At 42.1% G+C, this 21,155-nt stretch overlaps 1 protein-coding gene across 1 annotated transcript; it reads right to left on the minus strand.

Moving 5' to 3' along the window:
• Positions 1–17,331: 17,331 nt before the first annotated feature.
• LOC134211158 (eukaryotic translation initiation factor 3 subunit L) lies at positions 17,332–19,373 on the minus strand. The gene is made up of 2 exons (XM_062687798.1): positions 19,215–19,373; positions 17,332–19,111 (listed from the first exon to the last, which is right to left on the minus strand). Exons 1-2 carry the CDS (start codon positions 19,242–19,244, stop codon positions 17,525–17,527), a joined length of 1,617 nt encoding a protein of 538 aa, XP_062543782.1. The 5' UTR covers positions 19,245–19,373; the 3' UTR covers positions 17,332–17,524.
• Positions 19,374–21,155: the final 1,782 nt, after the last annotated feature.

Genomic DNA, 21,155 nt, shown 5'->3' on the forward strand with positions numbered 1-21,155 from the left:
GCATGTAAGATTTGTTGATAATAGTTCAGTTTCTTTGCACGAATTGGACCTTCCAGAGCTATGCTGAATAACAGATTAGAATGATTAGAGAGCGCCGGCTATGCCGGCAATCCATATTCTAGGACGCAATGAGAAAACAGAACTGTGCAATATAAATCCTATTCGACTAAATGCTGATGTCATATTAGAAATTTGGAGACAGCACTCGTCGATAGAAAATCCTTCCGCACGCGATGGCATATGAGCAAATCAAACCACCTTCCTTTTGCCAGTGGAGATATATCAGCTTCCACACTGATATTCTTCCCTCCCCCTTCATACGGGAGCTTGGCAGAAGGAAGGTCGTGTGATATGTGCCATCACAAATATTGCCCTCCGCTCGCTTTCAAATCGACTTCTATAAAAACATTCTTCATGCCTGCAGTATCCTAACGGAACTATCAATTCTATACTTTCGCCTCTAATTCTATCATAAACATGTGCGTCTAAGTTTGGAAGATGATATTAGCATTTCCATATCATCATATTCTAGTATTATATGCCACGGTTCGTTCCGTTTTACTGAGTCATATGCTGCCTGCATTGACGGGGTCTCCAGTCAACGAGCTAGACTTTACTTAGGTGGCGCAGATCAGCGTTGCGTGACGTCACGTTTACATAAAATCAGCGGGAGAGTAAAAGAGACAACTAGTGGCACGCAACGCTGATCTGCGCCACATTAGTAAAGTACAGCTCCTTGGCCTCCAGTAGCCTTGTGAACTGTTAAGATGAGCTGATAAGTTTCGCGAAACCGGTAACACTGGCAATGCCATATGCTTCCATATAGAGGCGGTCAATTTAGATTGGAATAAGTTTATAGTTGTGAGAAGTCTGTTGTGTGAATATTGAATCGAAATTCTTTCATGAATTATGTCACTTGTTTATTTTTTTTTTAAATAATGAATAAATTCTAGCTTTGAAGCTGCGTAAAATGAGCACTGCTCTCAAACGAGTTTCTTTCGCACCAGACAAAAAGCCATCGCAACACGAACAAAGGCGTAGGATTGTCAATCCGAGATGGCGAGTTCGATTATCGGTCAGGTCTAGGAAGTTGAAAAGCAGGCCAGGTTCCAGTTGGAATGTAGAGCCATTGAAGAAGAAGACTCTGCCTTAAAGTCCACAAACAGATGATGAGTCCCCAAGTTGTATTCCCGGAATGTAAATACCAAGGAATTGTCGCAGAGTAAAACATCTGGTTCGTTGTTAATCATGCTTCTCGAAAACCGCTTCGATATTCATCCACAAAGGTCTCCCCAAACGGTGTATGTGTGTGTTTTTTTTCTTCCTAAGCAATGGAAGGGGAATCTGCTCAACAGACATCCTGGGTTGTCCAGGAAGTGCGGGGTTAGGGACCACCTCCAACAGCAAACGAGGGAGGCAGGACTACATCCCCGACCCGCTATTGACACCAAGCCCATCATCCCTTTGGTACAACCAGAAAGTAATGCTTCAAAGGGGGGCCAGTGCACAACGCACCCTCGAGGTTAGCTGCGTGTCCTTGCAGCATCGAAAATCGTGACTCGCTTTTTTAGAAGAACACCATGGTATCGTGCCAGCGCATTGCCGGCTTTCCAGGTGGCGTTACCACGCCCTATGTCCTCGGAAGGTGGGAAGGGTCGACTTCGCGCATGCTTCCCTCTGCACGGCTGGTATCAAGAATGATGATTGACCTCTCTGCGATAGGGCTATTCGCCAACACACAGAGGGACTTGCCGACGCGGTGTCTACGCCTGCCCCAGCCTTGACGAGGACCCCTTTCCATCCTCGGGCTCGGAACCCGCCCGGTTGACCGACGCCGCGAAAGCGACGATACCATGTTGTTCTTCACGCGGCCACTTGTTCGATAAAAGGATCGAGTTCGACCACAGGGCATGACCACCGGTATGACCCATGGAGCCGACTCCGGACCCTTGGATCTCCTCTTATTTGCGCCTGAACTAGCCATCCTTGAGTCCCCGCACCACCTTCTGTGTAGCTCCGAGACGATTTGGGCGATAGCCGATAAAACGGTGTTCCAACCAACTTCATCTTTACACATCCTCCGAACTAGGTTGTCCGGGGTAGTGTCCAGACCACATGTGGCAAGCATGTGGTCACGCATTGCGCGAAAACGTGGGCACACGAACAACACGTGTTCCGCCGTTTCCTCTAAACCTGCGCACACCAAACACTCGAGCGAGGCCGAGCAAGCCAGCTGCATTACCTGCACTGTGATTTTGCAGCACGCTTAAACGCAGGGCACTTCGAACCCCCCATGGGTGCTTGCTGTTCACAGCTTTGCTGGAACAAATCAAACAATTGGGAGGGTTCGTGCAGCATTGTGCCTTATGTCCCTCCAATCCGCAGCTTCGGCAGAGATTGCTTCTGTCAGGGCCTTTGCAGTCCCATTGCTTGTGCCCCGGTTCCAGGCACTTGAAAGAACTTCGGGTTGCTCGTATATGCCCACAGGGCACACCGACCATCCCACCTTGACGCTCCCTAACTTGACTACCTTGGAGGCGTCTGCTGCAGATAGCCGAACCAATGCTACCTGCGTCCCTGTCGGACCTTTCCGTAGCCGAACGGCTGCGGTGGGCGTCTCCACTTCACGCTTTCGCCGCAGTGCCGTGACGAGCTCTTCGACTTCTTTAACCCTTAGACTCACCTCTGTCGTGAGTGCCCTCACCTTGACCGTCTCGCCTAGGACTTCCTCCGCCAACTTCTTGCAGGCGGCGCCCTTTTGCGAGACGCCCCGCTTCAGCTCGAGGATCATCTTGCCCATCCGGGTACGTCTTATTCGACGTACGTCGGCGCCGAGTTCACCGAACTTGACGTCACTCCTCATCGCCTTCAAGACGTCCGAGTACTTAGCGTCGTCCGTCGTGATGACTAGGGAACGATTGGCGCCTACCCTAGACTTCTTGCTACCCTCATTCGCCTAGGCCTTCTTTTCGGCCCTTGACGTCTTCGGTTTCCTCTTGTTCTTGACCAGGGTCCAGGAGGCATCATCCCCCTCTATTTCCCTGGTCTGGTGCTCTCCCGGTTTTGGAGGTACCTGGCCGGGGTTCAGCTTCCCAGCCCCACTATCCTTGTTTGGGGTAGTAACCCTCCGCGCTTTGGAGCGGCCCCCAGCGAGCTCATCCCCTGGAGACTGTCTCCCCCGTTTTTGTGTCTGCTCCGTTGGAGCAGTCACCCTCGACGTACCCTCGAATACTTTAGCCTCAGTCTGGGTAGACCTCGACTCCACAGATTTCACGGGTTCGCACTTGGCCATCCCGACCGGCTTCTCCAGCTTGGCGTCCAACATCGACTTTCGAAGTTTCAGCAAGCTCCCCTTGAGGTCCTTGCTGATATTATGCTTCGACGACGCAAAGTCGATGATGGCGTCCAGCTGTTTCGTCGCCACCTCGAAGGCCGAAAGCCCATCGCGTTTGCAGTTCATCGCCTTCGCAAGCCATGGGCCGTCCATAACCACTACCGGCGTAGCCGGGGAGAAGGTTAAGTGACCCACGCTGGCGCTGCGCACCGAGCTGCCGACTATTGTCTCTGACCTCCTAGGCGGAGACCTGAACAACCCACCTCTTGCGAAGGGGTTGTCGCCTACACTACTACCACTAATTGAATATTTGACTTGGTTTTCCATTTTGGTCCCACGAGTTGCTCGGGAAAAGAGGTCCACCACGCCAGAGCCCAGCATGACGCGGTAAGGGACAATTACTGTGGAGGGTGCCCAGATACCCCACAGGCTCCGTTAAAGGCCTAACTCATTATTTCACTCCCCTGGCCTTGGGATTAGGGTGTGTGAGTGTGTGTGGGACATTTAACTTCAGGGATATTTGAGAAATACAAACATTAAGTGCAAAATAATGTCATATCAAGATCTCTGCCGACTGTGAACCGATTTGCACGCTTTCATCTTTAAACGAAATAAGCAATGGCTTTGCCATTCAACGCATTATTTTTTTTTTTGTAATCAGAAATTGGGTTCCGGAGATATATCTGAGATACGAACCTAAAGCATTAGATTTATTATTAATTGCATATTATTCGGCAACTCGGCCGTGCGATAACTATTTTTTTGTTAAATATCTTGGCTGTGCATATGCACAGCACATGTTTCGAAATATACAAATTTAGATGAAATTTGCGAAAAAGAATCCACGTGTCTTGGAGGGACTTGAACCCTCAACCTCCTACTCTCTAGATAGGCGTGATAACCCCTACACAACAAGAACACTTAAAGGTCAAGTTTTGCGGAAAAGCCATCAGAATCCGAGTACCAACCACACGCTACAGCATGCGTATATTAAACAGTTATGAATACCGTCAAATGGGGGGAAAATGATCATTGGGGGGCGAAGATGATCATTTGATGTGTCAGTCAAAAGTGCCTATTTTTTATGAAACGGTAGTCAACAATATTATCCGTTTAAGTAATGTTACCGCTAGGTAGAAAATCTGAGTTTTTCGATTATAATCATGAAAATGTATTTTGTGGAAGAAAGAGAGAGATAGTCATAAATGACGCTATTATCGTTTCAAATATTGACTTCGTAGACTTCTTTTCGTAGTAAACTCAACATTCATACAAATAACCTATTGTATTTTGACGGCTAGGTCATAATGATTTTAGTAGAGCTGTCTTTATCAACTTCACCCCAAACATTCTTCTTCTTCTTTTTATTGGCATTACATCCCCACACTGGGACAGAGCCGCCTCGCAGCTTAGTGTTCATTAAGCACTTCCACAGTTATTAACTGCGAGGTTTCTAAGCCAAGTTACCCTTTTTGCATTCGTATATTATGAGGCTAACACGATGATACTCTTATGCCCAGGGAAGTCGAGACAATTTCCAATCCGAAAATTGCCTAGACCGGCACCGGGAATCGAACCCAGCCACCCTCAGCATGGTCTTGCTTTGTAGCCGCACGTCTTACCCATTGGCGTAACTAAGGAAAAATTCTAGGGGGGCTAACTTTTTTCTATTCTTACAGTCAAACACAAAAAAGTTATTGTTTTTGTTCAACTGTCCGCAAGCAAGTTGGCCTACCAAACAGCTATTTCAATACATCCAGTGACGACTTGAACAGCTCTGTTAGCTTAGCTTAGCTTAGACTGACTGTACATATCAATGGTTGCTATTCCGTGATTGATCGGAACTGGTGCAAATTGCACTTCGATCCAAGTGAATAGTGGTTGGGATTTACCATCTATTCTCGAAGTGCACGTTTCAGCAGCTCGCGAATGTTGATCAATAACGGCGCCGGCCAAGTCCTTACAGTCAGTTGGGAAAGGGAGGGAATGTTAGTGTGTGGTTATTGTTGCTACTAGAGACCGAGAATACCTCTGCATCTCCACAATTACCACGGGAAGGAAGTTTTGTTAGTTAGGTGGGGTAATTAGTAACATAGATCGGGATTCACCATGGAAAGTGATGTGACCTATGCAACTTCTATACAACAGTATTAGCATTTCCTTATATTGTTCAATTGTTCATCCTTCGCGAGAATAAACAATCAATTGCTCAAAGTGAGCGATTGTTCATTTGAATTTTGGATTAAGCGCCCGCGTCATTATTTTTAACGAATGGAAAGAAGAAAAGAAGTGGGATTGAAATTGAAAATATGAAGATAATCACTGCTTTTCAACAACATTATGTAGAAATCGGAAATTTTATTTCAATTTGAGGTTAAATAAGAATGCACAGCCACACAAATTTAGTTAATTTATGTTTATTTTGCGTGTGCGTGCGCGTGTGTGTGGAATTTTTGATTTGTACTACGGATAAACATCCATGTCATACATATTTGATCCTAGCGTGTATTTAGTAAAATCGTTTTCATAAATTGTAATCATGGAACGGACTCACCATATGTGCAGCTCTTACAATAAGTTATGCTTCGCTTAAAGACTTCAGTTTTTCAGTACTGAATCTGTATGCCATTCAGATCATAAAATCCATTAAAATCATTTTCTTGGAAACATCTGAACAGCCCAAATCCAGCACATCGACGTAACAAATATAATTTGAGTGGACATTTTTCTTCCTTCACTTATTTATCATATTTAGTTTTCATTTCACTGACTTGAAATTGATAGTATCCTTCGGGAAAAGTCCGTACTATTGAATCACACGGTCGTAAACCCAATAATATCTATGGGTAGCATGTTCACACACTTCAACTAGGCAATAAACATCGCATTCTGAATCTTCGGCAAGTTGAGTTCCTGACTGCAAACCTTGATACAATAATTCCTAAAAAGTTGGAAATATTCGAAAAAAAATGACAAGCACCGAAAAAAACACGTCTTAGCTAAATCAAGGCCTACTCTCCTCCCTCACAATACATCCAGTGACGACTTGAACAGCTCTGACATAAAAATTTAAAAATGTCGTGGGATTCCCAATAACTTTGATACGTGAAAAACTTAAGAGCTTTAGATACATAAGACTTTCGAGTTTTACATGTCCATTAGAAATAATTTCAAGTTATTGTGGGCTTCATGGCTGTGCGGTTAGCGACGTCAATCGTATAGACGCATGTGCTAGGGAATATGGGTTCGATTCCCCCCGGTAGGGAGGAAACTTTTCGTGATCGAAAAATTCTCCACTGGTCCACTGGGTGTTATGTGTCCTGTACGTCCTGTGTGTCCTGTCTTCTTACATTTTAGTTACTTCTCCTTGAAATTTCAGGGTTTACCGAGCTTTTTTCGGTTTTCAAGGATTATGGAATTTTTTTTCGAATTATCAAGATAAATGGAAATTTGGGAAATAGCAGCAACATCGCTTGAAAACTTTACCAGAGAAATCTGCAGGAAGAAATGCCTTCAAAATGTCTGCTATTACATGCATACGATACGTTGTACTCAGCTATCACAATATCGAAATGTTTCTCTTGACAATCCTTTTAGAAATGCCATGCAACATGCAACATAACCCTTTGTTGGAATGCTAGCGGTCATAGGCACATTTTAAAAATACTCGCAATGTAACCATAAAAATCTTAAAGAGTTGATGATTTCATTTTCATTTTGCAGCGTTTGGTGGGGCAATGAGAGCGCAAGTCAATCCAAGGCCGATAATAGAGAGGGTAATGGCAGAAGAGTCCTTGCAGACCACTTGAACGCCATGGGGTAGGATAAGGATGGGGTGAAGTGAGGTTCGAATTTGGAATCGACTCGTCACTAATGCAAAATGTAATTGAATGCCAACTAATCAATGAGGTTAAAATGATAATTTCAAAAACTCTAATACAACGTTTGAAAAGGTTTGAAAAAGTCATATATTCTAAGTATAAGTTATTTAGTGTGTTAGCTTTATGTGACCACATTAAAAAAATATAAAAAAATATTGCGTATTAGTGTTCTATTTTATAACTTTTATTTATACAGAATGAAAATTAATTAATTTTGTTTGTTCTGGGTGTAGGGTATACGTTCGTCAAATCACTTTATTTACCTAAGTCATGGTTCTGTCAATGTTCGTCAGCTGTGTCGACACTACAAACTCAATGTAATATATATCATGTCTAAGTGGAAACTGTTAAAGAATTTAGTTTATTCTGTTATCATTTTATTGTTAAGGTTACCAATAACTTTAAACTGTTCTAACAAGTAGCTTTATCGTTGTTTATTTACGGTGATTATCTTATTTATTTATTATTTATTCAGACTAAGGCCGAAGTGGCCTGTGCGGTATATAAGAGTCTTCTCCATTCGGCTCGGTCCATGGCTACACGTCGCCAACCACGCAGTCTACGGAGGGTCCGCAAGTCATCTTCCACCTGATCGATCCACCTTGCCCGCTGCGCACCTCGCCTTCTTGTGCCCGTCGGATCGTTGTCGAGAACCATTTTCACCGGGTTACTGTCCGACATTCTGGCTACGTGCCCGGCCCATCGCACACTCAAGAAAAAAAGATCATTCAATTCATTTGCCAACCCACATGGATTTTTGCAATGGGGTTGTACTCATAATAAGTATGTGTGATATAAATGACTTATCGCCAGTATGCATTTTCATTAAATACATGAGTTTACAAAATGGAATCTATAAAGTTGACACATACTTTTGAAAAGTTCAGTTTATGGAGTATATGCGTAGGGAAAATGATTCTAATCGATGGATTTTCGTTTTTATTCTTGATTATTATTGCATGTTTTTTCTTTTTAATTAAACAAATGTGATCAATGATAAATAATTTGTTGCTGAAATGTTTGTTTGTATTTGAGATAGTTGCTTCATTTGTTTGGTTTTTGGAGTAAACTGTACTAGATTACATAGACACCAGTCATCAGACGGATAAAGCAATGTATTTTGCGAAAAAAAACTGTTGGAAAATGGTGCTTCCTTGACAATCGAACTCTGGGATATTATCATTGCCTGCAGTTATTGAATGGGCTGTTCAATTCCTTCCGGCTCTCTGTGATGTACCGGTTTGTTTGGCTTTCAGACGCTGCTGGATCTCAACGATGAGGCTTACGGTTGTATGCATCGATACTGGCCTCAGCTGGGTTGAAAAACGATGAAAAACTGAATGTTTTGTTTGTTGGAGCAGGAGTACACACCGGTACAGGAGATTCAAACGATGGCACTCGAGATGGCACCTATAATTGCAAATTTACACTATAACCGTACTTAGTTACGATTTTTTTATTAAAATGACTTACCAATTTGAAAGAAAAATGAGACGCGGAACCACTTAGTCTACACACGCCCTCAAATGAAAATTTTGGACGCCATTTTTCACCAACTTGATGAGAATTTCTGTTGGTCGTTGAGGTGGTCGGCGAATGCCTGGGGAACTTTCAATTAATCATATAATTCAGTTGTTTGTCAAATAAAAGGTATGTGTCGGATGTAGGGTAATCATTAGAATGAAATGAATTTAATGAAAAGGCTTTTTTTTAGAAAAGTATGAGATATTACACATACATTTAAGGGGTCATTTTTCTTGCGTGCAGTCGTCCGATTTTCGCGGTGTGAACGATGGATGGTTCTCCCAACAGCTGATACAATTCGTGGTTCATTCGCCTCCTCCACGTACCGTCCGCCATCTGCACTCCACCATAGATGGTACGCAGCACTTTCCTTTCGAAAACTCCAAGTGCGCGTTGGTCCTCCACGAGCATCGTCCAGGTCTCGTGTCCGTAGAGGACTACCGGTCTAATTAGCGTTTTGTAGATTGTCAGTTTGGTACGGCGGCGAACTCTATTCGATCGAAGCGTCTTGCGGAGTCCAAAGTACGTACGATTTCCAGCCACTATGCGTCTCCGAATTTCTCTACTGGTGTCATTTTCGGCAGTCATCAGTGAGCCCAAGTACACAAATTCTTCTACCACCTCGATTTCGTCACCACCGATGCAAACTCGCGGTGGGTGGCTGAACCTCTTCCTATCATGTACTTCGTCTTCGACGTGTTGATGACTAGTCCGATCCGCTTGGCTTCCCTCTTCAGTCTGATGTAGGCTTCCTCCATCTTCTCAAAGTTACGTGCCATAATATCTATGTCGTCGGCGAAACCAAATAGCTGGACGGACTTATTGAAAATTGTACCACTCGTGTTAATCCCTGCTCTTCGTATTACACCTTCCAAAGCGATGTTGAATAGCAAACACGAAAGACCATCACCTTGCCGTAACCCTCTGCGGGTTTCGAAGGGACTCGAGAATGCCCTGAAACTCGAACTACGCACATCACCCGATCCATCGTCGCTTTGATCAACCGTGTCAGTTTATCCGGAAAACCGTGTTCGTGCATTAGCTGCCATAGCTGGTCCCGATCGATTGTATCATATGCGGCTTTGAAGTCGATGAATAGATGATGTGTGGGCACGTTGTATTCGCGGCATTTCTGCAGTACTTGGCGAATGGCAAACACCTGGTCCGTGGTGGAGCGTTCGCCCATAAAACCCGCCTGGTACTGCCCCACGAACTCCCTTGCAGTTGGTGCTAGTCGACGGCATAAAATTTGGGAGAGTACCTTGTAGGCGGCGTTCAGCAATGTGATTGCGCGGTAGTTGCTACAATCCAGCTTATCGCCCTTTTGTAGATGGGACACACGACACCTTCCATCCACTCCTGCGGCAAAACTTCCTCCTCCCAAATCTTGGTAATTACCCAGTGCAGCGCTCTAGCCAGTGCCTCACCACCGTGTTTAAATAGCTCTCCTGGTAGTTGGTCAACCCCAGGGGCTTTGTTGTTCTTGAGCCGGCCAATCTCCTCCTGGATTTCCTGGAGATCCGGAGCCGGTAGAATTATGTCCTGCGCGCGTTCTCCCAGGTCCATCACCATACCGCCATCTTCGTCAGCCACATCGCCATTCAGGTGTTCTTCGTAGTGCTGCCGCCACCTTTGGATCACCTCACGCTCGTTCGTAAGAAGGTTCCCGTTTATGTCCTTACACATATCGGGCTGTGGCACGTGGCCCTTACGTGATCGGTTTAACTTCTCATAGAACTTTCGTGTGTTATTAGCGCGGTACAGTTGCTCCGTTTCTTCACGGTCTCGATCTTCCTGCTGGCGCTTTTCCTCCGGAAAATCGAGTTTTGTCTGTTCCGCGCCTGTTTATATCGTGCCTCGTTCGCCCTCGTGCGGTGTTGCAGCAATCTCGCCCATGCTGCATTCTTCTCTTCCACTAACTGCTCACATTCGCTGTCATACCAGTCGTTTCTCTGATCCGGGAGCACCGTGCCAACTGCAGCGGTTGCGGTGCTACCAATGGCGGATCGAATATCTCTCCAGCCATCTTCAAGAGATGCTGCGCCTAGCTGCTCTTCCGTTGGAAGTGCCACTTCCAGCTGCTGCGCGTATTCTTGGGCTAGTCTACCGTCTTGTAGCCGCCCAATGTTAAGCCGCGGCGTCCGACTTCGACGCGTGTTGTACACCGTCGCGAGTTTTGAGCGCAGGCATACTGCAACGAGGTAGTGGTCGGATTCAATATTCGCACTGCGGTAAGTGCGGACGTTCGTGATGTCGGAGAAGAATTTACCGTCGATTAGAACGTGGTCGATTTGGTTTTCCGTTTCTTGGTTAGGTGATCTCCATGTGGCCTTGTTGATATTTTGCGGGGAAGAAGGTGCTTCGGACTACCATTCCGCGGGAGGCTGCGAAGTTTATGCATCGTTGGCCGTTGTCATTCGATACGGTGTGCAGACTATCCGGTCCGATGACCGGTCTATACATTTCCTCCTTCCTACCTGTGCGTTCATGTCACCGATGACGATTTTAACGTCCCGCAGTGGGCATCCATCGTATGTCTGCTCCAGCTGTGCGTAGAACGCTTCTTTCTCGTCGTCGGGTCTCCCTTCGTGTGGGCAGTGCACGTTGATGATGCTATAGTTGAAGAAACGGCCTTTAATCCTCAGCTTGCACATCCTTGCGTTGATTGGCTGCCACCCAATCACGCGTTGGCGCATCTTACCCAGCACTATGAAGCCGGTTCCCAGCTCGTTGGTGGTGCCACAGCTTTGGTAGAAGGTAGCCGCTCGATGCCCGCTTTTCCACACTTTCTGTCCTGTCCAGCAAATCTCCTGCAGCGCCACGACGTCGAAGTTGCGGGGATGTAATTCATCGTAGATCATCCTGTCGCAACCTGCGAAACCTAGCGACTTGCAATTCCATGTTCCAAGCTTCCAATCGTGATCCTGTATTCGTCGCCTAGGTCTTTGCCGATTATATCGAGTCGCATTATCTCTTATATTGTTCGTAATGATTGGTTTTCTAGGCGGCTTATTGGGCCTGCGCAAACCTCCTGTCTCGTCGGAGGGCCGTCGTGTCAGGGCTGTTTAGCGTCCCACCTAACACCAGGACTTGGGCTTGTGCGCTTTGAGCGGCACACGGTCGCTTTGGTGGAGCCTACTTGCGGATACATGCAGCTTTTTATAGAGGTTTAACAGGGCCCACTGTCAAACCCCACCACATCCTAGGCAAGCCCCACAACTCGCAGATGGCCTGTGGCGTAACTAACAAAAAATTCTAGGGGGGCTAATTTTTGACGTAGGATTACGTCCTTTGCGAAGATAGGGAGGTAATTCTGCATATTCAAATTTGAGACCTTTACGAAAAGTACCGATTTTCGAGATTTTGGTATCAATCGATCGACGAACTCTTTAAGATTGGATTAGAATGCGCTGGCCGTCGCCGAAAGTAGCAGTACTCAAGAGAAATATCCACGCAATGCTCAGACTATTGTTTCGCTTCTATCAGTGATTAGAAAGGCGCTTTGTGAAAAGAAAATCTGTACTTCTTAGGCGTCGATTGCGGTCTCGGGATATCAGTGGCGGTGCTGAACTTTTATTCTTAGCGTCTTAGCGGAAAATCATCGAGTGGCCGTCGGACAGCAGCAGCAGTGGATTTTTAACGCAAGCTTCGGATTAATGTTTGATTGTTGTGAGTGATTCGAAAGAAGCATTGTTGATTGAAAATCGACTCTTTTCAGGTCCAGCATTTTGTGAAAAGAAAGGATTGATAGCAAACAATGGCGTCGGTTGCATTCCCGTGGTACTGAAGGAAGTTTCCGTCAGTATCAGAATCACCAACGCTCGCCGGAGAGCAACGCTGCAGAAACGTTGGCGTTAGTAATAATCAAGTGATGATTTCTTTCAAAATTCAGATGTTATGTTCTGTTCTGTGCCTTTCTGGAATCTCTTAATTGATTTTCTGAAAATTGCAGAAAAATCCAACAAATTACCATTCAAAGCTACAGAAAGAAATGCTTTCAAAATATCTGGATCGATACAGACATACGTAGTATTTGGCTCTCACTTTTTCGGAAGGATTCTTTTCATAATTCTTTCAGAAGGGCCATGCATCTTCAAGAACTATGAACACGCTAGGTTTAATTAAATATACTCGCAAAACTCTGTGAAAACTTTAAAATATTTAAAGATTAAATACTTGCTGAGAAAACCAATTTTAAATCAGGATTTTTAAGAAATATGCCGATAAGTTAAGCATCCTGTGTTTCTTAAACAATTTGTCTAACGATTTATGCTGTGTCAATATTAAGACCATACAGACAGTTCAGTATGCCATTAGAACTTTCTTTATCAAATCAAAATTTTATAAATTTTATTTGTTTTCTAAGTCTGTTGCTTCTAATATTTATTCAATCAGCATTGCATCAGCATGGAACCACTGTTCCTACTCCAATTTCCTAAAGTAATGATATCTGGCGCTGGAGAATCAAGGGAGCGTACTATTTTTCGTGTTTAACATTCCTACACACTCAGTTTTTATTTCTGCAGCTCGGCAAAAATCCGCACAGCCGTGCGCCAGCAAAATAAATAACTGATATTTTGGCAAAAATAGCGTTTGTTAGCTGATTTTCGGCAAATTATTTGCTGATTATCAGCAATTTTGACAGAAATCTCGGCAAAAAACATGTTTGCTGGGGCACGGCTGTGCGATTTTCGGTAAAAGTTCAACATTTTGCTGATATCCCGGTAAAAAAAATTAAGTGTGTATCCAAAGATATAACAATTGTTAAAATATATTCAGTGTTTCGTAGAGAGAGATGTGAATGAAGAGAACTCATTCCTGGCAGTTAAGTCTATATATGATCAGAGAGCTAGATAAGTACAATATTCATGCAAAGTGGCAAAAATTCTAGGGGGGGCTAATTTAGTTCTAGGTGGGGCTATAGCCCCCCCTAGCCCCCCTGTAGTTACGCCAATGGGCCTGGGGAGGGATCGTCAAGCCCTTGGACATAGTCCCTGCTGCCCTCCAATGATTATCTATAAAGTTCTAATCAAGGTCAGCTATAGGATTCACTTTTCGATGGCAAAGTAAAGCTCCATCACGTCTATTCCCTATTTATTAGTAAAAATTATCGAGAATGAAGCCGTCATAAGATTGTTCATATACCATCATTATAATGTGTGGTGTTTTTTATTATTGCACTTCGAAGTGAGGCATAACAAAATAAAACTGGCGCCACGTTCCTAGTTTCGAAAAAACTTCTACTCAGTGAATCCAGCAGTCGATTCCCTACGAATGTCTTGAATACTTTGTTTTTCAATAAATGCCTAGCTAGCTAAATGTAAGCGTGGCTACGACTCAGCGTCACAGGGAAACATCAGAAAAGTCTCGGGTACTTATTCAAAAGGACGTATGTGATTTTGTAAACAAAGATTCAAACGTCGATTCGTCCGATCTGATAGCACTCCCACGCAGACCCTAACCATAAACAGATAGGGGGAGGCTTCGGCTACCTGTTGGTGGTGTTGGTTTGCGTGGGAGTGCCATCAGATTGGACAAATAAACGTTTGAATCTTTGTTTACAAAATCACATACGTCCTTTTGAATAAGTACCCGAGAAGTATAGAGATGAGTGACGTTTAACGCTCGCACACTGATGTGCAATTCGGCATGTGTAAATACATGTTTGTTTTCCTTCTGCTCGTAACCTCAAAATTGATCGAGTCATCACAATGGTTGCGAAGAAGTCAAAAATTATATGGAAATATACTCATTTTTACCCAAACTTTGCTGAGTAGCACCATCTAGGAGTGTTTGTTTTCCTTTTATCGCCACTCACACATTCGGACGTGAGAATCTCAATTGGCGCTTTGATGTTGCATGAAGAAGAAGAAGCAGAAAGATGATAATCGAAAAAATCTCCACGGGAAACCATACGGAGAAGTTTTTAAAACTCTTCTCAAAAATTCTAAAAGCAATTTAATTAAAAACGGTAAGCAGTACGGGGTTGTACTTTTCTTATACTGTGTTTTAAGTGTAATATTAGAAAATAAAATTTCGAATAGAAATATTGTGTTTATTATACAGTAGAAGAAAAGTCCAACCCCGTACTGCTTACCGTTTTTAATTAAATTGCTTTTAGAATTTTTGAGAAGAGTTTTAAAAACTTCTCCGTATGGTTTCCCCGTGGAGATTTTTTCGATTATCATCTTTCTGCTTCTTCTTCTTCATGCAACATCAAAGCGCCAATTGCGAAAAGAAGAGAACTCACATCATTATCACTGATGAAAAAGGCCTCTGCCTGACTGCACTACCATTCACGGCTCCAAGAAACGATGTCCGTTGGATCACATGCACATGCGTTAAATCAGTGCGCCAATGCCAGATATGTGACGCGGCACCAAACAAAAATAGTCAACATGTGATACCACCACGACAGGATATGTCTTTGGTTGCCATATCAGTGCTAATGACGTAAGCCCACCCATCGTGGCAAGATCACATATCCGAGGGGAGGGAAAAATCTTAAAGAGTTGATGATTTGCTGATAAATAAAACTCAAGATTTGTTAGAAATTCTTCGGTAACCTATGCATCCTGTGCCTCCTGCTCAAGTTAAACAATTGTATTTCTCATATTGTCTACTGTTACAGGCAGTTTATTATTTTACTTGAATTTTCTCTATTCAATCAAAATCTCAGCTATAGTATTTGTTCTGTTAATCTGTTATTGCTATTATTTATTCAATCAGCATTGAATCAGCATGAAAATACTGTTCCAACTCCAACATTTATCTCGACAGAGTCCAAAAATGACTGTAACCATGCCCGTCCTCACTCACCTTGGCTCATTTCTCATTTTGGCAGCACAAATGTCAATGTATAGATGATAAGCACATCTAAAAAACATTTTTGTCAGAGTCTATTATATAGAGTTACGCAAAGAGGATCTCCTTTAACTTATTCTGAATGATGCTCTTGTTATTCTGTTGCCAACTTTCACTTTTGTTCAACCCTTCATGTGACTTCACGGGAGCGTTCACTTCTAAAGCTTTTTAATTCGATAACCTAGTCACCCACAGAGTGCAAACACGTAAGTTTCTTGTTGCTACTTTATTGTGGAATGTATTGATGTTTTTTGAAGCTAGTTTCTAGATCAAATTTAATACATTTCAATTCATGCGTTTTAATTCGCCATAATAATCATTAGGCGATAACAATACTTCCGCCTCACCAACAAGCATTTGTTTACTTTGCTCGATAGGTAGACGGTTTGACAGTTCAATAGGTAGATTTGGCTTCACTCTTTGCGCAACTCTATATATCTAGACCAACATTTGAAAAGGGCGTAACAGCCAAAATTTATTCCTTCTGATTCTTTGTCCACATATATAGCAGTATGTGTAGACGAAGAATCAGAAGGAATAAATTTTGGCTGTTACGCCCTTTTCAAATGTTGGTCTAGATATAATAGACTCTGATTTTTGTGTGTACTGAAAAACGAGTTGTGTTTTGGCGTTATGTGCCTTCGAAAGTGTAATTTACTTTAGAAATTAGATTCGTACGCAATTCACCTTAAGCAATTATACGTTTGGCTGAGAATAAAGGGAGCGTAATATCCTTCGTGTTTAGCATTCCTAACCCAAGATATACCAATTTTTTTCGAAGTTAGAAAACATGATAAAATATATTCAACTCACAAGATGATAAGAATTCATTATGCAGTTACGCCCATATTTGATCAGAGCGCTAGACATGTGCCATACTCATGCAAAATCGTAGGAATTCTAGGGGGGCTAACTTGATTCTAGGTGGGGCTATAGCCAGTTTCGACCGCAACATTTTTTTGCGTGTACGAATCTCGGTACGAATACCAGCATCATTTCCGAATTAGTTTTTTTTTTCAACTTGTATACAAGTGCAATAGTTTTGTTTTCATGACTTGTTATGATTCGAAGAGGTTTTTGCTTTTTGCCTTTCTCGTACAACTAAGTTGTACCGAAAGGCTATCATTTCACTCCGAAAACGAACTTTTTATAGAAGCCTCTGAGACCCATAGTATTATATACCAATCGACTCAGCTCGACGAGCTGAACACATGTCTGTCTGTCCGTGTGTATGTGTGTGTGTATGTGTGTGCACAAAAGCTATAAAAAACATTAGACAACTTTTCGTATAGTAATCCTTAACCGATTTTCTCGCAACAAGTTTCATTCGACAGGGGACAAAGCCTTGTTGATCACTATTGAATTTTATAACGATCGGTCATTGCATTTAAAAGTTATGAAGAAAATGGTACATCGGACCATATAAACCCCATATAAGGTTGGTGTCTTAGCTAAATGCGAGAAAGGCACCACCAACGCTAGGTGGATTAATCTGGGTTTTTTAATCGTTGTTCGTTATCTGTTGAGAGCGATTTCTGCAATCCCTGCATTAGTATAATCGGATATAACATGTAGGTCTATTATTTGACGAACACTGTTGAATGTTTCTTTACCGCGTGCGAAAAGCACAACCACTATTATGAGTTCTTGTAATGGTGTAAATCCATTTGTCTTGTAGCAAACAGATCAATTTAATGTTGATTTTCTTTTTTTTTTTAATAAAAGCCCTTGTTATCCCGTAGGAAATCCATCATTTTATTTGTTGTCTCCGTTCTGTTATAAGTATTGATTACAAATATCCAATCGATATATTACTGAACTACCTCTGGTCACACTGAATGCGGTTTAGGAAACTTCCCGCATACAACTCTGCTCAATTCGTCCACTTATTCACTTATGTTTCAATAATATTTCACGCTATTTACTTCAAGTTGTGCAGACGACGGTTCAAATCTTCAAATTTCAAAATCTTGCGAATGAAAAAGTCTCCATAACGGTGCGATACCTTGGTGTCGGCGATGTGGATCATGTCCTTATCGATGTAAAAGTCAAGCTCGGAACCGGACTGGAATTTTCCTTCCAGGCCACTGGCACCCTTAGTCCAAACAATGTTTTTCATTTTGTGCTTGAAGCACAACAAATGCGTCAACAAGTTTTCGATTTTCTGTTCCCCGATTTCGTCCTGGGGAATATGATCCATAAATGAGGCAAGCTTCAACAAGGGTAGAGTGGTATAAAGTTTCAAGTATGAGCGAATCGTGGGCAGTTCCTGCTGTTGGCGAACTTCATCCATAAAGACGTTGGTTTGATGTTCCAAAGCTTCTTTCACGTAATCATCGACCGGAGCATCGGATGGTGGTGGTACCGGAGACACGAATTTGGGACATGCAAACACAAAGAAGTTACGGAAGGTATCCAAATCGCCACACTGCATCTTGTACATATTGTCGTGATAGTTTTTCTCACGAAGAACTTGCTGGATAGATTCGTCAATGCACTGTGGGTGAAGGACTAAGCAAATCGCAAGCAAGTGATACATTTGATCAGTTTGCTTGTTAATTTGGTCATTCTGGTAAGAACGAGCGCTGTACAACTGTTTGGTACGTTGGATGTACAACAGGATTGACGAGAATGTGCGGATGGCATCCGAATAGCGTCTCATCATCATGTATGCAAATCCAACGTAGTAAGATGTCGAAATTTGACAAGCAGGAATATGCGAATATTGACTCTTCTTATGAATCTCGATCGGTTCCAAAACCTTGATGGCCTGATGATAGTCGCCTAGAAGCGAATGCACGCGTAATAGACCAACCAAGCTGAAGTAGCCCAACATTTTGTAGAACGAATGGCGTCCGAATTCTCCAGCTACCTCTTCCGGGTCACGGCCAGCCGCAGCGGCCTCAAGTTGATCTTTTATCTTTGACATTGTAACCAAAGAATGGAAAACGTTCAAAATGCACAGAATGTTCCAAACCTTATTGCTGTTATTTAGCAACATGTCCATTTCTTCCTCCGATTTATCGGTCAATCTGGCACGGTATTGGGCGAAATTTTGAAATTGATAGACAAACTCATCAATCAGCTCCCACAGCCAAATATCAGGCAGCTCCAGCTGGACCGGTTCCTTTGAAGGAAGAATGTAATTGAAAAAGTTGCAATAGTTGTAGAACGAGCTCAAACGTTGCTCCAGCGACGGTCCACCTTGAATTCTTGCATGTAAATGGCGGTAATATAGTTCCTTATACAGGATCATGAACAAGCTATCATTATCGACCAGATGAGCCACTTCATCCTCGCTTGGCCAAGCCTTTTTCTCGAAGTGTTGCTCGCTTAGTTTCGGGAAAGTGTTTTCATACAAGTTTTGGATTTCATATACGACGCCTCCCTTAATAACGCTGCAGAAGTAAACCAAGAATTTCTTAACGTCTTCGTGCATCGGATAGTATGACCGGTCGTACATTCCATCCTCGACCATTCCATTGTCGTATCCGTAGTCGTCATAGCCCTAAAATTTGAAATTCAGGTTATGTTCCGCTCGTAACTGATAAACATTGGGAAAATGTACTAAATCTAAACATAATGATAGTGAAAATATAACCTTTACTTACCTCTTCAGCGTAGTTTTCGTTGGAATACATTTTTGCACCCGGAAATGAAGTTTTCACGATAAAAACCAGGAAAATTCACCGATAAAACTAGACACGCAGCCAAGCAATTTCCAGCGTACAGTGGAAAGGATAAAACGAAAAATCTTCATTGGTTGTCACATTTGCAACTTTCATTTGATGAAACGTCATTCTGGAGTGGGATTTTGATACGAATAATATTTATAAAATTCTTATCCCTCGCGAAACGACACGTATAAAAAATTTCTCGCTTAACTTTTCAAAAGGACCTAAGTAACATTTTTTCATGAATAAATTTTAATAGGCGAATCCAAGTAAAAATAAGAAGAAGACACACGACGGTGTTAACTTTGACAGATCCTACAGCACGGCATAGGAAGATCATTTTAAAATGCTTATAATAAATTCTAGACAAAATGTAATTAAAATCTGATTGATGTACGATACGGAAAAAGTTCTGAATTACATATTCGGAAGCTTATCTCAATTTTTTGAATATTTTCCAAAAATATATCTATCATATCAAGACAAAATTTTCAAAACGACTTATCTGCTTTTGTAAACAAAGATTCAAAGGACGATTAGACAAATCTGATAGCTTTCCCACGCAAACCAACACCATTAACAGGTAGCGGAAACCTTCACCTACCTATTGATGGTGTTGGTTTGCGTGGGAGAGCTATCAGATTCGTCAAATCGTCGTTTGAATCTTTGTTTACAAAAGCAGATAAGTCGTTTTGAAAATTTTGTCTTGATATATAGTTTGGAACTTTTTCCGTATCATACTTCAATCAGATTTTAATTACATTTTGTTTAGAATTTATTATAAGAATTTTAAAATGAACTTCCTATGCTGTGCTGTAGGATCTGTCAAAGTTAACACCGTCGTGTGTCTTCTTCTTATTTTTACTTGGATTCGTCTATAGCGCAATCAACAGAACAACATGAAAGCTATTGATTGCTGTATTCAAATTAATTCATGAAAAAAATGTTACTTAGGTCCTTTTGAAAAGTTAGGCGAGACGTAACGCGGAAAACGTTGTTTTAAAGAACCCCCCGCGTAATTAACAAATGCTATTTTTTTAAAGATCCTGATTTTGGTAAACTAATAAAAATCCACACATTTTTATTGGCAAAAATCTAAAAAAAAATGCAAATAAATTTTATGTGTGCGTTAATAACCACCCGCTGTAGGAGAATCCACATAAATGTTATTAGTTAATAACGGATATGTGTGTTTCCACATATATGCTAAGCGAATTCACATAGCCGTTATGTGGGAAATGCTATAGTCAAAATTTATGTGTCCCACACATAATGGATATGATTGGATTTTTGTCAGTGTAGAATTTGCGGTGCAATAAATTATTATCTATTGTATATTTCATGCTTTTTAAAAGATAAAGAATATTTTTTTGAATTTTTCTAAATATTTTTTCTCTATGCAAATAATTTGTTACCCGAAGCAGATTAATAATATATTATTTATCTAAGCCCGAAGCAATATTTCTAAAGACCCCCACCCCCTATATTTTGCGTAACAAAACGTAACAACAATCAAACAACCCCCCAACCCCCAACCGTAATATTTGAATAGACCCTTATTAAGATTTCTCGCTTGACATTTCGAAAGGACCTAAGTAACATTATTTTCATCACAGAACCAAAAAAAGTTGTAATTTTTACATTTTCTAAGCTTATTTTAAAAGTTAGGAAAATTTAGTATTATTGAATGCTAAAATGTTTAAATTAGATGCAAAATGTTCAATCTGGTAGCTTTTTCTTCAGTGTAAAGGCTAGTTTACAGTTCGGAAAACGTGTCCTATAGGATTTGGTCTCCCATGTAATTTAAAGGCCACCTTACACCTCGGGAAAATTTTCCGCCGGATTTTGGTCCCGTGCATTTTAAATAATTTAGCCTAG

This window comes from Armigeres subalbatus, chromosome 2, assembly GCF_024139115.2.
Source record: "Armigeres subalbatus isolate Guangzhou_Male chromosome 2, GZ_Asu_2, whole genome shotgun sequence".
Classification (NCBI taxonomy): Eukaryota; Metazoa; Arthropoda; class Insecta; order Diptera; family Culicidae; genus Armigeres; species Armigeres subalbatus.

What these genes read in the sequence shown, in the direction of transcription:
- LOC134211158 (XM_062687798.1), bottom strand. Translation starts at nt 19,244, where the DNA reads ATGTATTCCAACGAAAACTACGCTGAAGAG. An exon ending in ACGAAAACTACGCTGAAGAG is followed by an intron (nt 19,112 to 19,214) that starts GTAAGTAAAGGT and finishes TTCAAATTTTAG; the next exon opens with GGCTATGACGACTACGGATA.